Below are 24,839 nucleotides of genomic sequence, written 5' to 3'. Positions count from 1 at the left end.
GTGGTAAACAGTCTTGACTAGGGGTTAAGTGCGCCTCTGTCCAGCATCAGTGCGCTCAGTGAGCTCTGATTCTTGGCCTTCATTGATTGAGATGCTTTGTTTCTTTGTGAAAACATTCTTGCTTTGTGAGAGGGAAGACTTTAATTAACCTTAAAAAAAGGCAGTTAATTTTTTGTAGGAAGCTATGCATAAGGGATGTGCAAAGAATATGATTTGGAAGAAAGACTGGAGCGAGTAGAAATATTTTCCTATTTCTAAAAGAAATAGGGAGAAGGAGAGGGAGAGGGAATTAGAATTTCGCAAATTCTGGTTGTTTCAACTGTCAGTGATTTTACCATTTCTACAAATTCTTTAAAAAGAAGGGCCAAAGTGGTAGTGAATGATGTCTTCCTAGTATCTCTTCAAGAAATCATTTATTTCAGTTACCAGCTAGTCTAAAACAGGATATATAGTAATTCTATAGAAACACGTTTTCTTACTATAAATACATGTTTTCTCCAAGTTCTGTGATTGGGGGAAAATAATGTCTTCTTACTTTTGCCAACTTTCCCAGTTAACAACAGCATTTAAGATATTAAATAAGAATTAAAATACATGCAAATGACAGCCTGTGCCATAGCTGGTTTGGCTCAGTGGATAGAGCATCGGACCGTGGAGTGAAGGGTCCTGGGTTTGATTCCTGTCAAGGGCACATGCCCTGGTTTCAGGCTTGATCCTTAGTAGTGGGTGTGCAGGAGGCAGCCAGTCAATGATTCTCTCTCATCTTGATGTTTCTCTCTCTCTCTCCCTCTCCGAATCAATAAAAATATATTTAAATAAATAAAACAAAAAACAAACAAATAAAAACCTCAACAAACAAATGGCAGCCTGTTACCAGCCTCTCTGTTTCTTTTTTAATTATCCATAGAAGAGGAATTGTAGTTTTTGGGGAATATTGAATAGTATTAGAACACTAATTGCTTCCCAGGAAAGAGAAGTTTTGAATTTGTCTTTTCAAGCTGCAGAATTGATGACTGAAATATTAGGACTCCTACTGAGGTTGTAGAAGTAAAAATTTTTCTCCCCACTGATATAATTTTGAATGCTTTCCATGTTATTTATATTTTTTTAAAAATGCTGATATTTATCTCTAGTTGTGTGTTATGGAAATAATTTGAGTTTCCTATTTTAATCTTTTAGGTACGATGTTGATTCAAAGAGCCCCAACTTGTCCAAACATGTAAGTTCATATTTTATGTTTCTTCTGATGATTTAATAACATAAGGCATAATAACATATGCATAGATATTTATGTTGATTTATTAATATTAAACTTACATACCTATAACCTTCCTGTAAGAATTGTCATAGAAAATAAATGACATTTTAAAGAACCCTAGAATAACATTTAGAAGAGCGTTTTACAGAAAGATACGTCAGTAAAATGGATTGGTCTCATTTACTTATTTTTCTTTAAAGAAATGATGTCAGTTTCCTGTACTGTTTGGAGTTGGATGAGTTTAGAGTGATGAAATAGTGAGTCTGTGTCTTTTTCGGAAGCTTCACTTCTGAGAGAATGGAAAGTACGTAGGTGGGCGCAGGCAGAGTGATTTACTGTCCCACTGTCCTTGTAGTTCATTTGTTCAACAATGTTTTCTAAGTACATTCTCCTGCTGTCTCCCAGGCCAGTTTCTGAGGGCACAATATGAGCAACACAGACATAGAGTCTGTCCTCAAGTCACTTACAATCTCTGTTTTCCTGATCTTTCCATTCTTCTGTTGTTAAGAACTGCTCTGCTCACCTGGGGAATTTACAAGTTCAGGGAGCAGGTAAAGAGGCAGAGATGAGAAGGGAAGGAGGAGAATGGGGCTGTCTGGTTAGTCATTGCTGACCCAGATCAGCTTGTTTATTGACTTGTGGGATTGGGATTAGGCCAGACATAACAGGAAGGGCTGAAGTGGGGGGTGGAAAGAGCATCCTGAAAGGGACTTACGAAGTGCCACGTGACATCTGAGTACAGAGAAAGAATTGTCAGCTGCACCAGGCCTGAGAGGCCAGCAGGACCACTGTCCATGCCCAGTGGCTCAGGAGGGTCTGTTTTTCCACTTTTCCATTGCTGTGGGCTGTTACCTAGGCCCGGATGTATATGAGGTATGATTACATGTGTTCTCTGATATATATGATTTCCAGTGCAGTCTGGAGAGGAGGAATTTTTTTTTTTTTAGAGAATTGAGGTGACATAAGGGGTGACCCCAAGCTCAGAAACTGATTTGGGGAAACTGGGAGCCTGGTTATGGTGGTAAAAATAATAATTTACTGCTCCTTTCTTTAATGGAAGGAATATTTTATTTTTTTTGTTATGAAGCATAGAACGGATGCATTTGAAGGAAGATTCAAAGAACCGTCTGTTTTAGTGACTTTTCCACAGATTGAAAAAAGCGCTGTAATAAGTTCATCCCTTTCCATAAGTAAAATTCAGTGAATTTGCCATGTCACCTTCCTTCTCCTCATGATAAGATTGATAGCATGTAGCTGGACATTTATGTAAAATATCCATAGCTTTGTATAGGAAGTTTTCTAAATTTCATTGGAAGGATCAGAAAAGGAGCCATGCTTTTTAGGCAAGATTACTTAGTTGCTAGGAAAGAAAATGCATTCACTTAGCTCACATGCAGGTGGTTTATTAAAGGGATTTAGGAACATTTCATGTGATGTGTAACTTGCTTTTATGGAAATAAACTGCAGTAGAAACAGGAACAATGGATTGGGACTGAGACAGCTATTCATTCATATTCTCTCTCTCTCTCTCTCTCTCTCTCTCTCTCTCTCTCTCTCTCTCTCTCTCACTCTCACTCTCTCTCTCTCTCCTTTCTCTTCTCCCTTTTGATCCCTTTCAGGCCACATATTCTTTGCACTGATTTTTCTCCAAGCTTCTGTTTCTCTCTGAAGGTCACATTTCTCTGTTTATCATTGTGTATACAGGGAAAATGACCTCCTTAACTCTGAGTGGATATAGACTTCCAAGGGCCTACTCTCCTGATGTAATTTCTGCATTTTTTGTTCAAACTAATCTTCAGAGGGAATGATAGCTGAGCAGTGAAGGATACTCCCATGGGGATGGATAGTTTGAGTGTGAGTGTGAAGGTGGTAACCCTCATTGAGGTGCCTTTAGTCACTGTTGGGAACCCAGAGGCAGTCCATCCACTCAGTGAAACGGCGGGAGAGTCAGGGCAATTGAAGAGGAGGAATGTGCACTCGGGGTGCTGACACCCATGAGCAAAGGCCACCTTGGCTGAGCCTCGCTCACTGGGGGCCTAGCGCACTCCTGTCAGGCAGCGGGTGACAGGACGAGCTTTTCCGAGTTAATGAGAGAAAACAGTGATTCTCCTGCTGCCGGTGAAGGTGGATAGCAGAATGGAAGAAATTCAGGGAGTGAGAGAGGTTCCCTATCTGGGGGTTCCAAACCCTCCGTTGTTTTCTTTCACCACTGATTATAGATATAAAGGGTGCCCCGTCCCCCCCAAATGTATACACATTTTGAATACCTACTAATTCCAATGGGTTTAAGTATGAAAAGAAAGAAACAACAATGGAGCTGTCATCTGTCATCCTAAACCAGCAGCTGGACATCCCCTGAGGGGTCATGGATTCGAGAGGGTGCAGGCCGGGCTGAGGGCCCCCCTCCCCATGCATGGATTTCATGCACCAGACCTCTAGTTGTAAGTAATGCTGCAGTGAACATAGAGGTGTATATATCTTTTCAAATTACTGTTTTTGAATTTCTTTAGATAAATACCCAGAAGTAGAATTGCTGGGTTATATGGTAATGGTAATTCTGTTTTTTTAATTTTTTGGGAAACCTTCATACTGTTTTCTATAGTGGATATACCAGTTTACAGTCCCACTAACAGTGCATGAGAGTTCTCTTTTTTCTACATCGTCACCAACCCTTGTTTTTTATTGCTTTATTGATAATAGCCATTTTGACAAGTATGAGGTGATATCTTGTGATTTTTATTCTCATTTCTCTAATGATTAGTGATCTTGAGTATTTGAAAATGTCTGTTGGTCATCTGTATGTCCTTTTGGGAGAAATGTCTATCCAGGTCCTCTGCCCAATTTTTAATTTGATTATTAGGGATTTTTTTTTGGTGTTAACTTATATGAATCACTTATCTATAATAATAATAATAATAATAATAATAATAATATGCTAATTAGACTAGACAGCCAAATGACCTGGATGTCTTTCCACATGACTTTCAGGATGAAACCGGGGCTGTGAGGACCGAGGAAGCCACAGTGGCTGTGAGGGCTGAGCCCCTTGTATAAATTTTGTGCATTGGGGCTCTAGTATATTTTGAATTTTAACTCATTGTATGTGTCATTGGGGAGTGTGTTCTCCCATTCAGTAAGTTGTTTTTGTTTTGTTGATGGTGAATTATGTCTTATAGAAGTCATGAACATACATATCTTTTCAAATATATATGTTTTGTAAAATAGCTTTTTTATTTGCATAAGAAAAGTTTCATGTCTTTCTCACAGTAAACATTCCTGACTGCTTTATCCACATGATATCTCCTTATTATGTTCTCATTAGCATCCTTCTTTATAGAACAGAAGGATTTCTAGCAGATCTTTTTCATTCTCCAACTTTATTGCATTCTGGTTTTCATTTCTGCTTAAACTATCTGACATAGGTTACATCCAAACCTAGTGGCCTCTATTCTTTATTTGAAATACTCTTTTGCCTTCCATGAAAATATCTCTTGTGCTTTTCCTAAAACTCTGTGCTTACTCATTATCTATCATGCTTTAGTTTCTCCTTATTCTCCTATGTTTTACTATTAGTGTTTCTTATGACTTTATTTTAAATTTGTATCTCATCTTCCTATTCAAACTCTTCTTGTGAGATCACAATCATTTCCATGATGTATCCCAATGACTCCCAAGTGTCTATCCCCCTGTAACCTCAGCAAAGCCAAGTTCCAACTGCCTGTTACATATTTCCCATTAGGTATTTATAGAAGATTAGAACCCATACATATATAATGTATATTCTTTTCCATCCCAGTTTTGCTCCTCTGCCTGTATTACTTATCCATCCTGAGAATCATTGTCAATATACGATAGTAATACTTGGTGGATTATGTAGTAGAATTCTCAAGTACTGTTGTTTAACATTTCCCTCCCCTTGTGTTTCAGGGTATGTTTTCCTTAACCTTTTTCATTTAGAAAATAAAGCTGTTAGGTCGCAACTTGTATGCATCATCAAGCAAATGAACAAATAAGGAGTTGTATGCATACAACTCCTTATTTGTTCATTTGCTTGTTGGTTTGTTTGTTTATTCATTTAGTCATTGATAGTAGTGGGTATGGTTGCTATTGACCCATACCGTTTCCCTGGCCTTTATTATGACAAATATATTTCAAATTTCTGAAGTGATTCATTTAAAAATCATACATCTAGCTCTTGAACAACCAAGAATAAAAATAAATAATCAATACATGCAATATTGGCTTATTGAACACCATAACATAGTGTTCTAGGGATCTTTCAAAAGGAACTGAGAACCAAATTGTGTTTGACTGAAAACACATTAAATCCACCTCTGTCTGCCCTAGCTGATTTGGCTCAGTGGATAGAGTGTCGGCCTGTGGACTGAAGGGTCCTGGGTTTGATTCTGGGCAAGGGCACATGACTAGGTTGTGGGCTTGATCCCCGATAGGGAATGTGCATACGGCAGTCAATCAATGATTCTCTCTCATCATTAATGTTTCTTTCTCTCTCTCCTCTTCCTTCCTCTCTGAAGTCAATAAAAAAAATGTAAAAAATAAATAAATCCACCTCTATCAAAGTCAGGGATTCTGGAAAAATTATGTCTGGGCCATTCCACCCATCGCTGAAGTGCCGCCTTTAGAGAATCGTGGTAGTCCCACCCAGAGGAGATTTTGGAAATCTCTGACAGCCCTGAGTCAATTACAGAAAGTCATCTTTTTGGAAGTCATGTTTTCTTGTTCTTGTTGAGTTTCCATTTCTTTATGAATCTTATTTCATTTCCTTGCCCGAATGGAAACTGAGCACTAACTCTTAACCTCTTCCTTCCCCTGTATTTCAGGGTCAGTTTTCCTTAACCTGTTTTTGTCTCACACAGTGAGGCATCAGATTCTATTCATTCTTACAAAAACTTGTTTCTCTTCTGTCTTCTATACCTTCTTGCTGTTGCTGCCTTAGTTCAGAATCTCATCACCTTTGTCCTGAAATATTACATAGCCTCCTGTAGATAATTTATCTTATATTTCAATGTTTTCTGTACAGTATTCTCAGTTATTTTTCTTAAATGTATTTAGTAAGCCATACAAATTAGTTGATAGGTGTCTGAGTCTGAGTTTATACATGGATGAATCATGTCAAAAGAGGAAAGAAATGTGTTTTTGGGTTGCTACAAGAATATTTTAGAAATTAACATAAAAAATCCTTCCTTATTTGAACACATCTGAGTACAGATTTTTAGGTATAAGGGCGTAGAACTCATTCAACTCAAATGACTCAGAAAGCATTTGGAAGATCAGAGGAACCAATAAACAAGCTAAGTCTATTTCCTGAGAATTCAGTTCTTTAAAAGTGTGGCTGTCTACCGGCCAATTTTGCAAAGTGAAATAAAAAGTGAAACCTTTTAGGAAATACTCCTAACTGCCTGGGCCTGCATGTGGAGTACAGGCACTTAGCTTTTACAGAAGGAATTTGATAGCAAGAGAGACTCCTTAACAATAATACAATAGTTTTCTTTTTCTTTCTCATTTCTGATAATTTTGAAAGAAACATCTCTCAGAATGATTTATGTGGTTTCTAGAACTTAAAGATCTTGGGTCAAATTCTGAAATTTGGGGTACTACTAGGTAAAATGGAAATATAGAGCTGTACCTCAGATTTCTGACATTGTAAATGAACACTTGGTAAGTTGATAAAGGATCAGTATAAATGTAATTAATGCTATTGATAATGCAGAAGTTTTTAGTAGAGAAACATTATGATCCAGGCTGACTTGTAAAATCAGGGACATATTCTTTTAGAGGATTTATCCATTTTAAGATTCTCTGAGGAAATTATTCACTAAAATAGTATCCCACCCCCCCCAAAGTGTTATATACTGTGAATAAAATCTGACATTTTGTTCAGCAGCTTTGTTCTCTAAGTTGCTGTTGAACCCACTCATCTTAATGTCATTAGCAGAACTACATGGCATACTTTCATTTGCATAATTGCATCAGCCAAATTATTAATGAAAAGTTTAATAACAGGCCCATAATTGGTGTATCTAAGATTCTGCTTGGTGTTCTGAATTAGATGACAGTGCACTAAATTTTCAGACCCATAAGGCAATCCAAAATGTATGTATATTTTTGGTTGACCTCTGAAGGTACCCACTAAAATTTTTGTTTTAAATGTGTTTATGGCTCACTGGATGATTTTGGCCACAAAACAACAAACTCAGTTGAGGTGGGTATGCTCTTTATTATATTTTGTTATCTATACAATCTTCACATGTAGATCAGTTATATTTGAAAATTTTATTTGAAAGTTAATTGCTTGGGTCATGAACTGCATTTTCTCATAGGAAGAGATTTATAAGTGGAGCAAGATTCTTTCATTAGAATAAAGTAACACTTAAATCATAAATCACTGCACTGAATTCCAATGTATAATCATACTATCAGGCAAACAACCATATATCCTAGACAGCATTCTAGGGTTGAGGAATATAGCAATCAATAAGACAAACATGTCCATGTTCTAAAATAGCTTACATTTTTGGAACTGGATAGGTGGATTGGGCAGATTTATTCAATAAAAATAAATGTAAATTAATGGTTAATATAATTTCCTTTTCATAGCATTTATATTAATAAGATAGTGATACTGAGAGAAAGTGACTGATGAAACCCATTAACTAGATGCTTAGGTTTCTCTCAACCAGGCAGCAAGGATTCTGTACCAGTTCTCACCCGCGGTACATATTAAAGAGAAGGAGGAAACTCTTGAAAATCGAGGGGAAAAGCATTCTAGGCAGAAGGAACAGGAGTGCGAAGACCTTGATTCAGGAAAAAGTTTGGAATATTGGTGTGTCTGAAAGATAGCTACCATCTTGGGAGTATTGTGAATGATGAAGAGTATCTAATAAAAGAGTTTGGAAAGGTACACAGGATTCCGATGATGTGGAAATGTGTAGGCCAAATGGTTAAAAACCAAGTTTAGTGGTGGTTGTTTTTTTCATGGATTTCACTGGAGGAGGATGTCATCTAATGTATACATTTAAATCATGACTGGAAGGTGAAGAGGAGAATGGGGGAAGTAAGCAAGACTGGAGTGAAGGAGACTATTGATGGAGGTCTGAGAGGATGTGATTGCTGATTGGCCCACAAGCTGGACCCAGGCAGTCAGAGGCTCCCTCCCCCCTCCCCTGCCCTTAAAATGTTTGTTTACCCATAGCTGGAACCATTTCAAGAACACATTCTTGAGAGAGTAATGTGTTGTTAAACTGTTTAGACTGAATACATGACTGAACCCCATTAAGGCCTCTATATAAACTTGAGATTTTGGAGGGTGGAGGTAGCAATCAACTTGTTTTTCTGCTCCCCAAGACAAGTCTGGTGTGTAATATATTTTGTTGTTGTGTTTTCTAATGAATTAGATACCGTGTTTCCCCAAAAATAAGACATCCTCCGAAAATAAGACCTAGTGCATGGAAACATAAGACATACCCTGAAAATAAGACCTAGCGCAACTTTGGGGAAAAAAAAAATTAATATAAGACACTGTCTTATTTTCAGGGAAACAGGGTAGCATGTGTAGAGATAAGAGAAGTGTTATACCCAGATTTCATGATCCCCAAGGACCACCAGGGAGCTGAGTCCAATGCAATTGTAGAAAGCCTGAATTCCATGCTAGCATGGGCTCTGTCCCACCCATGAGGACAGCGTGGAGGAAGAGAGAGAGAGGCCGAACTTCAACAGGTCAAGTGATTTTATAGGGATGGTGATGTCACTGCTTTGGTTGACCCTGATTAGTTGGGTGATGGCTAGGGTCCAGTTACAAAATGGAGGATAGCTCTGCCCTGCTCTACCTTGCCCCACAGTACAAAATGGAGTCAGGAGTTAGCCTCGTCCCGCCCTGCCCTCTCATAAGAATGACTACTAGATTAATGGTGAGAGCTTCTGGATAAATGGTGTTTCAGTTTTGTGGTTTTTTTTTTTGTTTGTTTTTTTTGTTTTGTTTTGTTTTGTTTTGTTTTTTTTTGCAGTGTAGTCCATTGGGAAGGAAGTGATTAAGATGATGGAAGTGAGCATAGTGAAATCAGTTGTTAGGGCAGATTTATATTGTTTGAGATTCCAATAGAATCCAATTGGAGATACTGATAAGGCCCTGTCTGGGGACTAGAGATATAGTCTTGGGACCCATCAGCCTATAAAATTGAACTCAATAAAGTTATCGAATAAAATTATAAATGGAGAAGAGGGGAGGATAAAGCCTTGGGGGAATGTCAGCACTTAGAACTTTGGTGGAAGATTACAAAATTATCATCTTAAGAGGCGGGGGAGGAATGTCACTTTCCAGTTCAAACTCTCCAATTTCTTTCCTCTAAACCTACGATGGAATTCATGGTCTATCATGGGCCCTCAGTTCCCTCCTCTCCTTTCATTCTCTTTTTTGCTCATTCTCCACTAGACCCACTGTCTCTCCTGCATTTCCTTGAACACCCCAAGTATATTCTTATCTCTGGGCATTTGTTCTTGCTTTTTCTCCTACCTTGAATGCTTTTATCCCCACTATTCACCTGGTTCTCTCCCTCACATTGTTCAGATTTCTATTAAATTGTTACTGAGAGCATTGTCTGACTGCCTCGTATCCTCTGATGACTTTTCAATAGTAACTTTCTTTTTCTATGTAGCATGCTGTTTGGTCTTTATTAGATGATGAGAGCTAGCCTTATAAGCTGTATTCAAGCTAAAGAATTGATAACTGATATTCTATTAGGGGATTGTGTTTCCATTTGCATTTTCAGTAGGGTCTTGTAGATCTCTCTTAGACTTTGAGACAGAGATAAGGCCTTATAGTAACGGCTAAATGTGACATGTTTTTTCTACTAAAATATTGAATCCAATTATTTCATATTAAGGTTGTATTATTCCCCAGACAATATATACATGTGCTAACAACCATTTAAGATGGCAGGAGTTATTATTAAAGTAAAGAATCATCTTTTTTGATTATTATAAATTATTGCCATAATATAACAAAGTCACATCTTGATCTTTTATAGTTGATCTGATTAGTATGAATTAATTAAATACAAAGTAAGTCAGCAATATTAGCAAGGAGTGCCAGAAATAAAATAGTAGTAGATAATGTCAACAATAAAATTTAAAAGGCAGTGCAAACTTTCCTCAACAATATTTTTTTTCTTACTTATTTAAAATATTGTAAAAGCAAGACATTTTGTAGAACGTATCCTCTCTTGCTCTTACTGGTATAGTATGACTGTGTTTAGAATCAGTATAATGAACACAAGGCAGAAGGAATTAATGGAAGCAAATCATGACTCTAATAAAGAAATTGATTAACTCCTGGTGGGGTCCATAGGCCTGACCGGCAATCGGCTGATTGGGGCCTGGCCAGTCAGGGCTGGGCCAGAGAGGAGGTGACTGTCACTGTGCCAGGCACAGAGGAACGGATGCCTGATGCTGACTCTGCCATCATTGGTGCCCTGCCACCACGCTGTTTCCTCTCTTCCCCCTCTCCTTCCCTCACTGCCATGCTGTCACCACATTGGATAGGTGGCAGGCCCATGTGAGCCTGCCAGTCGGGGGGGGGGGAGGGGGGGAGGGGGGGAGGAGAGGAGAGGTTAAAGGAGATTGGCCACCAGCCCCAGGAGGGAGCTGGCCCTTGGCCCCCCTGGGAAAGGGACCGCCTCTGCTGCCACCCACCTCTGGTTCCCTGTCCCAGCCCAGGGCTAGAGGAGGGAAGGCGGGAAGTTGGCCAGCTGGGGAAGGTTGGAGTGCACTGACCACCAGGGGGCAGTTCCTACATTGAGCGTCTGGCTCCTGGTGGTCAGTACATGTCATAGCAACTGGTCATTCCTGTCATTTAGGTTTTATATAGAGAGATACTAGTTAACATATAAGATAAGTGTATAAGACACATTCAGATTTTAATATTTATTTATTTATATTTTTATTAATTTCAGAGAGGAAGGGAGAGGGAGAGAAATATAAAAACATCGATGATGAAAGAAAAAGTCATTGATCGGCTGCCTCCTGCAATGGGGGATCTGGCAGCAACCCATGGATGTGCCCTGATTAGGAATTGAACCATGACCTCTTGGTCGATGCTCAACCACTGAGCCATGCCACCCAGGCCAGGTTTTATATTGATACTCACTCAAAATAAACATTTATTTTGACCATTGGTGTAAAGTAGTTTTAGAAAAGAAGTATATCATTTTATTCAGATAATTGTAGTTTATCTCCAGTACTGGCATCTAGTAGTAAGTGATGCATTTTGAGTATATAGTAATATTCTTTTAACTCCAGGAAATAGGGAGTAGAAGGGAGGAATATATTTCTTAGACACTAAGCATGTTTCAAGCCTCTGTTCTAAGTGCTTTGCATATATTATCTTATTTAGTCCTCCCAACAATATAATATGTAGGTATTATTTATTATGTCTATTTTATAGAGTAGGATACTGAGGCATAGAGACATTAGTAAATGGTCAGCCAGAATATAAATACAGGTAATACAGTATAGAGCCTCACAGTTCTCACTGTCAAAGAGTGCTATACTGCTTTGCTATGTGAAAAAATAAATGTATGTAAAAGATCTTTTTTAAAAGAACATATAAGAGTCATTTAAACTGCTAACTAGTAAGTGAGCAAAGAGACCAACAAACAACACCAGTCTGCAGATGGATTGGAGAAAGCTGCAATATGCTCATTAGTTTGGGGAGACCCAGGCCTGCAGGGGAGAGCAATTGTGGAGGACCAGGCCTGCAGAAGAGGGCAGTTTGGGGGGACCAGGCCTGCAGTGGAGGGTAGTTTGAGGGGACCAGGCCTGCAGGGGAGGATAGTTGAGAGGGACCAGGCCTGCAGAGGAGGGCAGTTGGGTGTACCAGGATTGTAGGGGAGGGTAGTTAGGGGTGTTCAGGCCAGCAGGGAGGGCATTTAGGGGTAACCGGGCCAGGAGGGAAGGGCAGTTGGGGCGGTGGCCAGGCCTGCAGGGGAGGACAGTTAGGGCAACTAGACTGGTAGGGGAGGGCAGTTAGGGGTTACCAGGCTACCAGGGAAGGGCAGTTAGGGGCAATCGGGCTGGCCAGGGAGCTCTTAAGTGTCGATCAGGCTGGAGTGGTTAGGGGGTGATCAGGCTGGCAGGCAGAAGTGGTTAGGGCCAATCAGGCAGAGGCAGGTAAACAGTTGGGAGCCAGCAGTCCCGGGTTGTGAGAGGGATGTCCAACCACCAGTTTAGGCTCAATCCCTGTGGGTTGGACATCCATCAAGGGGTCCTAGATTGGAGAGGGTGCAGGCTGGGCTGAGGGATACACCCTGCCCCCTATGCATGCATGGGCCTCTAGTGTTAATAATAAAACTAGATTATATTGGTATTGGAGTAATCCAAACAATCCCTCTGAATTGCTAATATTTCTAACTACCCATGCATGCAAAACTCATATTGTTATCATGCTTTGCATTGTTGTGCTCTAGGCCTCTTGTCTCCTCCACTTCTCACAGCCAGGTCTTTCAGTTTAACCAGCATATTGGATTCAGGGTTACATTTGGATGCTTTTTACAGAGTGACAGAATGCATCCTATATGTAATAACAATATGGTTTATGTACATTTAAGCTAATTTTCAAAACTAAGTTCTATCTGTGTATTATTTAGATTATAAAGTACAAATTAACTAACATTTATTGATCTCATGGTCAGTTTGGGAAAAGCACAAGAGTGAATGGGATTGAATACATTGAAATATTTCTCAACTGACAGCCACCATTGACTACATTTGGTCTATGGGTGTGAGCTGGGGAAAGGTACCTAGATTTATTACTGGAAATACTAATATGTCTTTAGTATAATGACTCATAAACTGGAAAAAAAACTAATAAAGCAGTTCATGTTACATACCTAGATTTTATTTTTATATTTATCTAACTACAGGCTAAGAATATCCATTATAGGATACTGACTATATTACTAATATTGCATAGGAAATGTGAGCCATTGAGATGACCAAAGAATGGATTCAGTGTTGACAAATATTATATTCTGATCTTTGCATTTTGAGTAGTAAATATGTTTCTTGATAGGGAATACACTAGCAGCGACAGGTATACAACAACTACAGAAATGCCATAAATATTTAGGGACCAAGTGTGCAATAATTGTGGAGATAATGCATGTAGGTGCATACCATATCTTTTTTGTGGCACATTTTATTCATGTTATTATTTTAATTTCCTTTTTGTTTTCAGCAATGGTATATTTCTCTGTTCATTGTTTGTTAGTAGTATGTGTCTCCCCTGATATTGATAATATGCTCAAGATTTCTATTTTGTTTTCTTTGATAACTATGGCACAGAATAACTTTTACTCAGACATGTTAGTCCATTGGCCAGATCCCTTTAATATGTAGCATGTGCAGCTTCCCATCAATATCAGTATCTCTGGAAAAGAATTCTGGAATCCCTCATCTGTGATTTTTGTTGCTCACTCAGAAGAGCAATGATAGATTCCACATCTTTAGTATTTAGCCCTAACTATATGCAGTGAGCCTTAGAAAAATTTAGGCTTGCTTAAAAAAACCCAGAAACATATTTTTGAAGTCTGTTTTGAAAATGGAAAAGTCATATGATTACTTAGAATATTTAATTTAAATATGTGACAGCTTTACCTTAAGTACTTTTTACCTATTTGAAAGCAAAATTTTAGATGATTTGCAACTTTATGAAGGTCTTGTCATTCTGTCAGCCATCAAGTTCCAGGTGCAGATTACCTTCTGTCTCTCCCTCTTCACACTGTACCCCGCCCCACAGTGTGCAGGTACACTCTACACCAAACCCTGTCACTTCTCTATTCACAGTTCTCTACTATTTCCTACAACTTCAGTTTGGTCCTGAACACTTTGCTTCTTATTAACTACTGGCGCCTTCTGATTGACCTGGCTTCCCGAGTTTTCCTCCCTCCTCAGTCCATTCTGCAAGCTGGTACCTAAATGATCTTCAGAATGCTTCTGGTTTTCCTAAGGCAAACTTTTTATTTTTCCTTGCTTGGCCACGGGACCCTTACTCTTCATCTTCATTTCTGCCTTTTAATTTGGACCCAGTCTTTCCTCATTATGGCTGTGCTTGTAACTCTGATCTGTTCTCTAGGACTGGAGTGTCCAGTTTTCCTCTCTCCCTGATCTTGTTCCTATCTGGCTCTCAAATCTTCCTTCCTTTGGGAAAATGGCCTCCTGACTATCGCAGTCTACAGTGGTCTTTTTTCCTCTCATGGGTCTTAGAGCACCCTTCCTTCACTTCCATACTTTTATTTACATGGTTTTTACTTTTGTGGCTTGTTAGGCATTTAAAATTTTTATTCTGTAGAACCTAAAACAACATCTTTTCCCCTCTTTTTCTAGGGCCTTGTCTGGACCCATTCACTGCACAAATGTAGGGAGAGCCTCCACTTTTTCCTTTAGGGCAGATTGCAATTATATACAGGCTAAACTAGAAAGTGGCTCTGACTAAACCATCTTCATATAACTTTTTAAATATATATACATATATATATATACATACATATATATATATATATATATATATATATACACATATATATATATATATATATATATATATAATTGATTTTTTTACAGAGAGGAAGGGAGAGGGATAGAGAGTTAGAAACATCCATCAGCTGCTTCCTGCACACTCCCCACTGGGGATGTGCCTGCAACCAAGGTACATGCCCGTGACCGGAATCAAATCTGGGACCCTTGAGTCTGCAGGCTGACGCTCTATCCACTGAGCCAAACCAGTTAGGGCACCATCTCCATATTTCTTTGCCCCTAATATCTGGATGATGTTGGAGCCCTTATTTTATTGGCATGTGAAGTTGCATTGCATTTTGATATTTAAATTCTTAGGCAGCATATCAATGTAGAATATGAGTTAGCTCTGACTTTGCTACTTAGAGACTGCTTAAAACATGGATAAGTCAGCCTTCTAGATAATTAGTTTCTATTTATGTGAAATGAAGTATTTTTTAAATATATCTTATTGATTTTTTTACAGAGAGGAAGGGAGAGGGAGAGTTAGAAACATTGAAGAGAGAGAAACATCAATCAGCTGCCTCCTGCACACCCCCCTACTGGGGATGTGCCCGCAACCAAGGTACATGCCCTTGACCGGAATAGAACCTGGTACCCTTGAGTACACAGGCTGACGCTCTATCCACTGAGCCAACTCGATTAGGGCTGAAATGAATTATTATGTGTTCAGTGCTATGCAAAAACTTCTTAAGATAATAAGAGGTCTATGAATTCTAACTTCTTTTACTAACTTGATTTTTTTTTAGAAAATTACTATAAAATACTGGTTTTGGAAACATTTGGCTGTGAACTATCTTTTTAACATTCTTTTCAGGTGTAACTAAGCTTATGATTTAAATATATTTTGTTCACTTTACTAATAACAGATCTTGCATTTTGAAAATTAAAATCATCTAGTGAACTCTATAGTGTTTTGTACTTAACTCACTTTCAGGCACTTAAGTATATACTAATATCAACTCACCCAATAACTCACTGAACCCTCAAAACAAGTTTGTGAGGGGGGCTAATACATGTTAGAGATGAGGACACTGGTGAGAAGTAACATGCACAGTCATGGTGGTGAAAGTGGTACGGAAGACACATGGCAGTGTGGCTCTGGAACCCGGTTGTAGCCAGGACACCACTTGACCGCTCTGCAGATGGCGCTGGTATTGTTAACTGCCACTGCTCTGTGCTTTCCCAGAGCAGATTCAGAGACATCCAAAGACAAGCCAAGTGTGACTTCAAATCCTGGAATTTCCCCCCCCCATCATTTCAATTTTAATGTAAAAAAGAAAATAACGCAACATCTCAACACACAATAACAAGCCTGTTCTGGACTAAACGGACAAAATGCTGTATAAACTTAGGGGAGAGTCACATTGCTCAAAATAATGCATATTGAGCTTATTTTATTTAAACATAAGAAGCTAGTTAGAAAAGTCGGCATTTTAGTAATGAAGACAATGCAAGTGTAATGTACAAAATATAGAGTGTAAAGACAGTCTGTGAATTCATAAACTTTATTCTTTTATCTATTTTAGGACTTTTTGGGACAAGTGTTTTGTACTTTGGGGGAGATTGTTGGCTCGCAGGGAAGTCGCCTGGAAAAGCCCATAGTGTGAGTATTTTTAAATTCAGACAATGACATATTAACTCTCATTTTTATTTTTGCAACTTCGAATTGTTAAATACATGCTTGTAAACAAAAAAGAGGGTTTTAAAATCTTATTTAAGTTTTACTTCAAAAAAAATAATTGTGACATGTTTATAAAGGATAATTTATATTTCAGCTGTCCTATACCATGCTATAAAATGTTCACAAAATGAAATGAGCACATTTAAACAAGGAAATATGTTGTTTTCCTTGTGGTTGTCCTGTTGTCTTAGATTTCATACTTTTTCTTTCTTTTTTTTTTTTTTTAATATATTTTTATTGATTATTTTACAGAGAGGAAGGGAGAGGGATAGAGAGCTAGAAACGTTGATGAGAGAGAAACATCGACCAGCTGCTTCTTGCACACCCCCTACCGGGGATGTGCCCACAACCAATGTAGTACATGCCCTTGACCGGAATTGAACTCGGGACCTTTTAGTCTGCAGGCCGATGCTCTCCCACTGAGCCAAACCGGTTTTGGCTCATACTTTTTCTTATTTAGAGAGTATTTTATTAGTTTCAGTAATCAAACACATGTAGATTAAAACCTTACATATTTAATGCAATGGGAAAATTTGTTGAATGTTTCTAGACCAGTATGGCTGTTAATTTCTGTACAATGCCAATCCAATACAGTACAAATGGGATAGTTTTTTAAAGTTGACATCACAGCTTCCAAAAATTAAAAAAATACATATTGTTTATATAAAAAGACCAATAGCAGTATGGTTTGCATCTCTAGCAGCAAGAGCTTTTCCAAGTTCTGCAGTCATCTGAACAAAATTATAGAAATATCCAGCACACTCCATTAAAAAAAAAAAAAAAAAAAAAGATAATAAGCCCCGGAAAACAGCAAAGTTCTGTAACTGTTGTGATACTCGGCACCATTTTTTTTTTTTTATTAGCTCCTTTATCATCATCTGGAAAGAAAACATTCTAGAATAACATCATTAAAACCAGCTCTGATAAAGCATGGTCACTATTATATATCAAAAAGCAGGTACAATATATTTTATATTCACAGAGGCATGATACAGTACTGTCCTCCATCTATAATGCTAGTGAAACAATTGAAAAGGCAGTCTTGATTCTGTTTTCCCAGCAGAGGGCCTCAAGAGAGAAATGACAACTTTTTCAAAGAGATTTTACTCCGCTGGGCCAGAACGTTATGTAGCACCACCTTTTATACCATATGTTTAATAAATGCATTTTTGGTGATTGAGGTTTTAATAACTTTTATTACAAAACTAGTGGCCCGGTGCATGAAATTCATGCATGTTCAAAGAAAATTAATTAGAGAAAATATTTTAATATTGCTATTTGCCCTTTGTCTATAATAGAAGTGTCACTGATGAAAGAAAATTAGTAAAATGTATATGAAAATCTCCCTCCTATTAGAGTCTGGGGCATGCCGTGGAACCCAGAGTCAAGTCCCTGCCTACCTGGCGCCATGCCTCAAAGTCCTGTGACACCCAGACCCAGCGGGCCCCGCCCCCATCAAGCCCTTCCGGGTGAAAGGCACAGCCTCAGGTCCCCTGGCCCCAGCACCAGAGCAAGGGGTGCAGCACAAGGGCACGAGGGTGCAAGGGCATGATGACCATTTTCATATTAGCTCTTTATTATATAGGGTTGGTTTGGAAAGAAAGAGGTTGGTTTAAATGTTAGAGAAGATGGCTGCTGTGGGTTACATCTTCTACCTTCACCTACTGGAATCATGCTTCACTTTTTTATTTTTATTACTTGAATGGTATAATCCTATTTTCTGCAGTTCCAAAAATGCAGAAAACAAACTCCTGACATTTTTTCCTATTCTTTCTCCCCCCGTCCTCTTTCTTTTCCTCTTGCTAATCTCAATTATTTGGATGCACCTGTTTGTAAAAAAATCAAAAGATCTAGGAAGAAGACTAAGGCATGTGCAGAAGTAAATACAAGGTCTAAAGGTCTGGGGAATTTTGGAATCTATATCTTCACCAGTCTTTTAAGAATCTTAACCTTACAAAATAAATGTCAAAACTCCACATATCTATTCACCTTTGCCATCAAACACTATGGGCAAGGCGTAATTTTTATATTCCCAGCATAAAATTTAATATTGAATGTGTTCAGTGCTATGCAAGAACTTCTTAAGACAATAAGAGGTCTATGAATTCTAACTTCTTTTATTTAACTTGATTTTCTTAGAAAATTACTATACAATATTGGTTTGGAAATATTTGGCTGTGAACTATCTTTTTAACATTCTTTTCAAGTGTAACTAAGCTTATGATTTAAATATATTTTGTTCACTTTACTAGATAAGCAGTACGTTATTTGTAAAGCAACTATACATAAATATTTTATTAAGTGCATATGAATATTTTTAAATGAATATAATTATTGCATTTTTTTAGTCCAGTGACTCAGGTCCATTGAAATTCCTGGAAGATCACAAAATCTACCTTTATTTATTTTTCTGGAAAAAAATCAATAATATACACAATAACTTAAAGTTATCTTTTAACATTCTTTGAGAGAAAACAAAAGCAGTTAAAATATAATTTTTATTTCAGAGCAAGATAGCAGAGATTTTTATGGAACTTTCACTTATATTTTCAAATTAATTTTATTATAAATTTTTATCTGAATTTTTCTCCATAAAAGGGAATCATAACTTTATTTCAGAAAGCTCTTAAATTACATAGCATTCCCCCCCATGAAAACCATTGTTATATTAGCCATGAAACATGTTGAAAAGTTTATATTATATTGATTGTAGCATATGGTAAACAGAATATAGAGTTGATAAAAGTGGGTTTAACATTGGGAGTATGTGAACATGGAGTAAATAAAGATATTGTAATAATCATAACCTACGGGTTTTTTTCCATCCACATATTGTGCAAGATGTGGTCCTTGTTCAGCTAATTCAACAATTCCCACTAGATAAGACTAAGAAAAACAAATTCATGCTACTTAGATGCCTAGAGTAGTGATTGGCAGAATATGCAAATCTAGGGAGTATTTGCTGGCATTTGAGTCACGATTATCTTACATAATTAGAAGAGATGAGATGTCCTTTAGATTTTCCCTAGCTCCTGCTGAGGATGGGGTAGCATAAACGAGGTAGAGCCTTAGAACCCTGTTCAGATAAAAATGGTGGTATTGTAACTGCATACTTCATGCCATCTGAGGGTATTTTGTAATTTAGGAAAATGTTGGTATTATATCTATCTTATTGAAAAGGGCCTAATTAATTCAATTTTTAAAACTATGTGCAACTAATCTTTTATTCAGCCATTGACCTCATTGAGCGGTCTTCTCAGGCAAATAGATATGATGAAAGGGTTTAAAGGTGGGCTTAATGTTTGAGCAATGGGATATTTTAAAATTTTTCTTAGAGAGTATAGCTAGGCAAATATTAGCACTAAATGGGTAACAAAAAGTAGGGCTTGAGAGTGGGAAAGAGATTGGCTACAAAAGAAAGAGCAAAGAACAAAACTATAAGAATTGCAGAATGGTGACCTGCTGTTTTAGGAAATTACATTAATTGCTTGAGATAAAGAGAATGTGAGAGAAGGAATTCAAATGGAAGATTAATCAAAAATAGGACAGTAAAATGTAATGCTGTTAGCTTCCTAATGAAAGGATATCTTGGATTTATGAATTAAAGCATGGAGGAATATAGTCACCTGCTTTCATCTGAGCAATTACTCCAATCCAGAGGATTGGGGGGAAGGGGAGTTTTTTGTTGTCATTCACCCTTTTGCTTGAGAAAATATTGGCTTTTATTAAACACAAGAGGTCCGGTGCACAAAATTTGTGTGGGAGGGGTGGGGGAAGGTTTTCCATCAGTTCAGCCACACCCTCGCCAATCTGGGACCCCTTGATGGGTTGTCTGATTCCCTGTTCAGGCCCGATCCTCCCAAATCACAATCCAGGACTGCTAGCTCCCAACTGCTTGCCTGCCTGCCTGCCTGCCTGCCTGATTGCCCCTAACCTCTTCTGCCTGCCAGCCTGATCACCTCCTAACCACTTCCCTGCCAGCCTGATTGATGCCTAACTACTCCCCTGCCAGCCTGATTGCCCCTATCTGCCCTCCCCTGAAGGTCTGGTCACCCCTAACTGCTATCCCCTGAAGGTCTGGTTGCCCCCAACTTCTCTCCCCTGTAGGCCTGGGTCCCCCTCAACTGCCCTTCCCTCCAGGCCCAGTCAACCCCAACTTCCCTCCTCTGTCAGCCTGGTCACCCCTGACTGCACTCCCCTGCAGGCTTGGTCACCCCCAACTGCCCTCCCTTGCAGGCCTGGCCTTTCCCAACTGCCCTCCCCTGCTGGCCTGATTGCCCACAACTACCCTCCCTTGCAGGCCTGGTCCCTCCCAATTGCCCTCATCTACTGGCCATCTTGTGGTGGCCATCTTGTGTCCACATTGGGACAGCCAGCTTTGACCACATAGGGGGAAGCCATCTTGTGTGTTGGAGTGGTGTTAATTTACATATTACTCTTTTATTAGATAGCGTTCTAGCTATAAAACAAGCATATGTCTAGAGGAAGGGGAACATGTGGGTTGAACTAAACTGAGCATGCTTGCTATCTTGGGTTCTTGCAAGTTCAAGTGCTTTAAAAGAAGATATAATTTCTATTCAAATAGGATTTGACCCCCTTACTTCAATGTTACTGAAAAGCAATCAAAAGCATTCATATGTTTTGTTTTAAAACACATAGTTGGGGTGAGGAAGAGAGTGAAATGCTGTTTGCATGGACATTTTCTCTTTCCATAAGGTCAGAGTAGCTCTTCAGAGCAGCTGGTCCACACCATGGATACTTGCAGATTCCATCTTCATCCCTGCTTCCCCTGCTCAGGGACATCCTTTCCCCCATGCTTGATTTTTTTTTAATCAATCTAATGGGCAGCTTGTGGGGAGAGATGGACAGGGTGGGAGATATGGAATATTTCAGTAGAAGGAGGAATAGCTTTGGAAGAAAGGAGAGAGCCAGTGAGAAAACTGAAAATAATACAAGGTCAGGAAAGTGTTTTCTTCTCTGATAAGAAGCATTAGGACAAACACAGTTTCTAAAGACTATGTGATTTACCACATAATGTATAAAAATAGTGGAATCAATAAAAGCATGACAGAAATAATGAAGTTCATATTAAGGAAATGATATGTATTTAACATGTAGCTCTTACATCTCTACTTCATAGTCCCTTTTGTTTCCCCCTGTTCGTGTCTTCCCTTGAGAACCTATCCTGGCCAGGACTTAGCCATGGAAAGGTAACATTGTAGGGTTGCCATAAACATCCTATTGTTTTTCGTGGTCGGTTCCTCATGGCTGAAGATAGAAATAGAGTTCATACACTCTCCTGCTGCAGCCGGACTTTCGTCAGTCTTGTTAAGAGTTAGGGAGTTGTTCCCTGTGGATGAGTATAGGCTTCCGAATGGCAGCACCAGACACCTCCTGAGGCAGAAAATCCACCCTCAGTTACCAAAATGGACTCATCTTGAAGTCTTTCTGTGTCCCGGATTCTGTTGTTTTTTTTAAATAGAATCATCAAAGTGATCTAGTGCTTATTTACTAATTTGTTTTCGATTAAAGATTTATTCTCCAATTAGTTTCCCATTTGTATTCTAAATTATTCATAATATTCCCTTGTTTTTTCCCCTTTAAATGGCCCAATTTAAATTATGTTCTGTTAAGGTATTCAGAATAATTTCTTCTAGCTTCCTAATTGCAATTGTGTTATAATATCTCTTCAGAAGTAGACTTCTTAAAATGATAACTAGAAAATTTGAAGAGGCAAAGCCAGCGTAGTCAAGCTTTAAGTTATTTATTATTAATCAAGTCTTTGAGAACTAAGTTATGTTTATTACAAAGGAAAAAATAATGTCTTGTATATAGCCATATGCCCTATTAAATAATTTAAATTCATCTTTTTATTTTCTGTTTTTCAGTTATTGTCACTTTAAAATATTTTTCTCAGTTTTTATGACAATATAAGTTATTTTTTAATATCTTGTAGAAAGTCAGGTGAACTATTTTGAAATTGATGTTTAGCTATTTTTAATTTACCTTTTAATACCAGCTCAGGATTTTTACAATTTCCAAGTCTGTTCTCTTGGATTCAAGTTTTGAGCAAACACATTTCACACATCTTATTTCCATCCTACACTTTGGTCTTTTCCCCTCCCCTTCCGAAAATGAGTCTTGTGCTACTTAATTTGTCTGCAGCATTTACTGTGTCTTCCTATGACTCATCAGCTCTTTTCTTTAGATCGTCCCGTTATGATTTGGCATTATACCCACTCGGCAGTGGCAGTGTGTCTGTTCATGCTTTGAGATTGTATCTAATTTTCTGCATGATGCTGTCAGTCATACATCTTCTATCTTTAGAGATCTCAGTGGTAGATTCCGAAAGTCTTCCAGAATGCTCTAGGATCAGTACCAGTTTAAGCAAGATTGCCATTTTCTACTCTGGGAGGCAAGCATTTATTATATTCATCAAATAACAGTTCCTGTGACTCTAATCCAGGCTTGACTGGCTGGTTCTGTATGAAAGCATGGGACAAGGAGACAGGGACTGGTGTGATGAGAAAGACTATTCTTGCTCTGGGGAGGAGCTGGAACTTCAAGAGTACCTGAACGAGCAGAGATTTTGGCATAGGGAGCCGATGGTATTTGTTCTTTGTAGGCTGGCTATGCAGCATTTGATCTTGGCGATTAATAGAGGGTAGAAATAAAGAAAGGCATCCAAGAGGGATTAGTAAGTGTCCTGATAGGTGTTGACGAGGACAGGGATAGGGCCTTGGGGGGTAATTGGAAGACCAGCTTGAAGTGGTCTAATGGACATAGAATCCCAGTTCTGATATTGGACTTGAATAAAGTCCTGTGGGTGCTGAAGTTCAATGAGAGAATTAGTGGGAGGGGAAAGAAAAACAGAAAGGAAGCTTGGGAATAAGGCAGAAGATATGCCATTAAAGTACCAGAAGAGGGCTTGAGGGCAACTTGAGCCTGAGCCTTATAGGTCTGACTCAAATGTGGACTTATTCCAAGAGCTATGCTGTGGCCCTCGTGCTTGTAGAGATCAATAGTCAGTGTGAGAAGGAGGAGGAGGAGGAGGAAGGACAGGAGAATGGTTAGTCTTGAAGGTGAGAAACATACAAATTTATAATGAAGCAGTACATGTCTTTATTGTGCAATCTTTGTATGTGAACATACTGTGAACTTTGGGGGAATATTTGATCTTCAAAGTCTTCTTTATTAACTTCCCTGAAAATTAGACTGCTACTGTTATTCTCTGGTTTGATTTACTGGGCAGAGAATATTGGGCTGGGAGTGAGATAAGGTTTTTAGTCCTATTGGGTATTTTTCCCATTGAGCTGTAGGGGTTCTTTATATATAGTAATTTATATCAGATATCCTGAATATTTATCAAGCATATACATCCTCCCATTGCTTTTCCACTGTATATGTGTTCTATGAGGTACAAATGTTTTAAAGTTTAATTTCCCATTCATCTGTTTTTCTGTGCTTTTGATGTCATATTCAAGAAATCAGTCAAGACCAATGTCATGAATTTTCTCACTGTATTTTCTTTTAAAAGTTTATAGTTTCAGGTCTTACTTTTAAGTTGATTTTTATATATGGTATAAGATAAAGGTCCACTTTTATTCTTTTTATGTAGATACTGGTGGGAGGGTGGTGGCGGTCCATCAGCTCAGCCTGTGCCCTTTCACAGTCTGGGAGCCCTTGGGGAATGTCCAACTGATTACTTATGCCAGCTCCCTGGGATAGTGGGCCTAAGCCATGAGTTGGACATCCTTAGTGCTGCAGTGGAGGCAGGAGAAGCTCCTGCCACTGCCACTGCCCTTGCCAGCCATGAGCCTGGCTTCTGGCTGAGCAGTCCTGCCCTGAGGGAGTCCACTGACCACCAGGGGGCAGCTCCTGCATTGAGAGTCTGCCCTCTGGGGGTCAGTGCACATCACAGCGACCAGTGGTTCCTCTATTTGGTCAATTTGCATATTACCTTTTTATTATATATGTTGTAGTTTCCTCACTCCAGTTGTTGAAGTGATGGTATTTTCCTCATTGAATGTTATTGGAATTTTTGTTCATTTGACCATATATTAGTATGTGAGGGTTTATTCCTATTTAGTTTCATAGGTCTAGTTGTCTGTCTTTATGCCAGCACCCACACTGTTTTAATTACTGTAGCTCCTTTGTAATATGTTTTGAAATCAGGAAGTATGAGTCCTCCAACTTTGTTCTTTTTCAAAATTGTTTTGCCAATTTGGGGTCCCTTGAGATTTCATAGAATTTCATGATGACTTTTTCTATGTAGTTCTACAAAAAATGCCACTGGGCTTTTAATAGGTA

The 24,839-nt window shown here is 38.6% G+C and overlaps 1 protein-coding gene across 5 annotated transcripts in view; it reads left to right on the top strand.

The window, feature by feature from the left end:
• CPNE8 (copine 8) overlaps positions 1 to 24,839 on the top strand; it is a 179,514-nt gene that overhangs the window by 52,293 nt on the left and 102,382 nt on the right. For 3 of the 5 annotated variants that reach the window (XM_036455438.2, XM_036455440.2, XM_036455444.2), the window contains 2 exons: positions 1,180 to 1,219; positions 16,375 to 16,451. In XM_036455438.2, coding sequence (XP_036311331.1) covers positions 1,180 to 1,219; positions 16,375 to 16,451 — 117 coding nt within the window. The remainder of the gene's footprint in view (positions 1 to 1,179; positions 1,220 to 16,374; positions 16,452 to 24,839) is intronic. The other 2 variants (XM_036455442.2, XM_036455443.2) reach the window with 1 other exon arrangement.

The sequence above is a fragment of the Pipistrellus kuhlii genome, unplaced genomic scaffold (assembly GCF_014108245.1).
Source record: "Pipistrellus kuhlii isolate mPipKuh1 unplaced genomic scaffold, mPipKuh1.p scaffold_m20_p_3, whole genome shotgun sequence".
Lineage (NCBI taxonomy): Eukaryota > Metazoa > Chordata > Mammalia > Chiroptera > Vespertilionidae > Pipistrellus > Pipistrellus kuhlii.
This window is presented reverse-complemented; position numbering and strand designations above follow the sequence as displayed.